The 3285-nt window shown below is 39.4% G+C and overlaps 1 protein-coding gene across 1 annotated transcript in view; it reads right to left on the bottom strand.

Moving 5' to 3' along the window:
* frem1a (Fras1 related extracellular matrix 1a) overlaps positions 1 to 3285 on the bottom strand; it is a 313938-nt gene that overhangs the window by 197302 nt on the left and 113351 nt on the right. Inside the window, exon 14 of the mRNA XM_043714338.1 lies at positions 1746 to 1839. Coding sequence (XP_043570273.1) covers positions 1746 to 1839 — 94 coding nt within the window. The remainder of the gene's footprint in view (positions 1 to 1745; positions 1840 to 3285) is intronic.

The following is a 3285-nucleotide window of genomic DNA, read 5'->3' as shown; positions in this document are numbered from 1 at the left end:
TGCAAAGAAGGTTTACCAGGATGCTGCCTGGACTGGAGGGCTTGCCTTACGAAGATTGAATAAGCCCGGACTTTTCTCTCTGGAGAGAAGGAGGAAGAGAGGAGGCCTGATCGAGGTGTACAAAATAATGAGAGGAATAGATAGAGTCAATAGCCAGAGACTTTTCACCAGGGCAGGATTGACTGGTACGAGAAGTCATAATTTTAAAGATATTAGGAGGAAGATATAAAGGAGACATCAGAGATAGGTTCTTTACACAGAGAGTTGTGAATGCTGTGGTGGTGGAAGCAGAGTCATTAGGGACATTTAAGCAACTGCTGGACATGCACATGGATAGCAGTGAGTTGAGGGGTGCATAGGCTAAGTTACTATATTTTACATTAGGATTAAATCTTGGCACAACATCGTAGGCCAAAGGGCCTGTTCTGTGCTGTACTTTTCTATGTTCTACGTTCCTTCCCATGTATCCACTCCACCCTCCGAACCCACCTATTATAAATACTCCCCACCTGCATCCACCTATCATTTTCCCACCTACCTTCCCCCCAGCCCCAGCCCCACCACCACCCCGTATTTATCTCTCATCCCTCACCACATGAAGGGTTTGTGCCCGAAAAGCCAACTCTCCTACTCCTCAGATGCTGCCTGACCTGCTGTGCTTTTCCGGCACCACCCTTTTCCATTCTGACACTCCAGCATCTGCTGCCCTCACGTTCTCCTCTCTGCTATTCTAATCATTAACCCAAACATGCTACCTAGTTAGCCAATGCTCACAAAAAACATTATTGAAAGGCATAAGGAATTTATATTAATGTATGAGAAAGTGTTTTTTTCAATACAGAAACTGGAAAGTTGTGGAAACAACATAAAAACTTTGTTTATCTTAAGAATAACTGCAAGCAACAGAATTGTTGAATCTTTTGCAAACAATGAACAAGACTGAGTACTGGAATTGTTTATAATGGAGTCAAAAGCTAGTTGTGGAAATTAATAATTAATACTGACTTCGGGAGGCCCAGGTACAAGTCCCATCTGCTCCAAATAACATCGCTCAACAGATTGATTGAAAAGTTAACATTAAGTAACTTGAGTAATGAAGTAAAGAAATAAAGACACTATTAGCAACCATGATCGATCATTCTTCCCTGACAAAGAGAGACAGGAGTTTCAGTTTCAGAATAAGGGAGCATGACCAGTAAACTACTCAAGGGAACTTCACATGTTTTACATTGTCCTGGTGGGGAAACCAGAGTCATGTAATTAACTTTTCTTTATGATAGAAACAATCTACAGAAGGATCTCAAACACAACCCAGTATGCCTTGCTCTGTCGAAGCACCCTGTGGTTGGTATGTCCTTGTTTGCTATGATCTGCCTCTACAAAACCAAGTTTTTCACTGTACTTAGGTACATGTGACTAAAAAAAACCAAATCAATGGAGGAGGGTGGAATCCCTAAAAGCATGCAAGTGATGAAAATGAAGTTGAGCATATTAAAATTGCATGAACAGTGACTGTTGTCTGTACACTCAGAAGGATTCAGTATTCTTTTGGTAGTATTGTGCAACAAGATTGTTGAACTTAAAGTTTGACTAATAAGCTGTTAAACCTCTTACCAAAAACATTAACAAAATAGCTAAAGCTGTCTCCCATGTTATTTAATATGGGGAGATTTAAAAAACTCTCACAACGTTCCAGCGATCAGTTCCGACTGCCTTTTAATTATTCTCAACATCTCCCCACTGACCTGGATTTGCAGTACACATTCAGCTGAATTTGAACCATCAGTGGCTGAAAAGGTGACTTCATCATGCCGTGTCTCAGAGTCATCATGATTGTAACTGTGAACACATAGACACATTCACCTATGGTTGTTATTGTCACAAAGTAAAGCTCAACACCAATGTAATGTATCCAGTCACTACCTAATGTGGAATAATGAGAAGTAACACTGAATGGATAGCCTGAAATCTGGAAGAGTATTAAGTAATGTCAAGAAGCAAATGCAAATTATTTAAATAAAGAGAATGTGACAATCCATGACAGAACTGAAAGAGTATGCAAATTACATAAGACCATTGCCACTTCAAAATTGATTTAATCAACCATTAGCTTCTCTGCCTGAGATCAAAACTGTACAGCTGCTACACTCAGGATACTAACAATGGAGATTAAAGAGTTGAAGAGCTGAGAGAATCTGCAACATCAAGTATATTTCAATATATCAAATACCACAATTAAAATCTTTCCATTATTTTTCAGTCAACCATTTTTCTCATTGGCTATAATTACAATTCTATAGAAAGTTTACAGTCAGAAATGTGTGTAGTTATTTAAGCGACATAAAGTCTCAGATAGTGATGAAACAATCTTTGCCAAAATCCTAGCCTCCTGGCTCAATTCAATGTACCCTTGCTTAGTCAAATCAAACTGTATAATTCACAAGGTGTTCACTTCGCTTTGCTTTATACCACCACTAATTAATCCCACTTCCCTTTCCTACTCCCCAAATCCTTTTGTATCCCAGCTGGTTCAGTCCCATTCTCAGGTTCTGAGCCCTCATATCTGGACATCTCCAGCATGTCATTTGGAACCATCACTTACTCCATCACCCTCTGTATCTAATACAAGCACCAACAGAGTCCAATTATTGCTCAGATTTATAAAATCAGTTGAGGGCAATATACAGAGTCATTCACAAAAGAACAAGTTAGCTGGAGCAGCTGCAGCACTTGCTTTTTCCCCATCTTAATTTATTTTTATATCTGGTTTACATTTTCAAAAAGTTGAATCTTAAACTCAGGAAAATATTTAACGTTGCCTTCCCTTACATTGATTGACAGGCATTCTGCTTTGAAACTGAGCATCCATTGTTTCCTTCCCAGAGAGCAGTCTATTGTTTGAAAAACTATGCCATTATCAATGCTTCCCTGAATTTCTAACAATTGGTTTTCTATTTAATTAAAGAATGAATGAAAGTTTCAAGAAGCTGTATTAACAGATTGTGCCTTTGCTTCAACAGACATGGATAAATGTAAGGTTATCCAATTTGGTAACAAATCAGAAAGGCAAATTATTATCTAAAGGGAGAGATGTAACAAGATTTGCACAGGAGAAAGTGAGGGCTGCAGATGCTGGAGATCAGAGCTGAAAATGTGTTGCTGGAAAAACGCAGCAGCTCAGGCAGCATCCAAGGAACAGGAGAATCGACGTTTCGGGCATAAGCCCCTCTTCAGGAATGAGGAAAGTGTGTCCAGCAGGCTAAGATAAAAGGTAGGGAGGAGGGA

The sequence above is a fragment of the Chiloscyllium plagiosum genome, chromosome 2 (assembly GCF_004010195.1).
Source record: "Chiloscyllium plagiosum isolate BGI_BamShark_2017 chromosome 2, ASM401019v2, whole genome shotgun sequence".
Taxonomy (NCBI): Eukaryota; Metazoa; Chordata; class Chondrichthyes; order Orectolobiformes; family Hemiscylliidae; genus Chiloscyllium; species Chiloscyllium plagiosum.
Note: the sequence above shows the minus strand (reverse complement) of the source record. Positions and strands in the feature narration are given on the sequence as shown.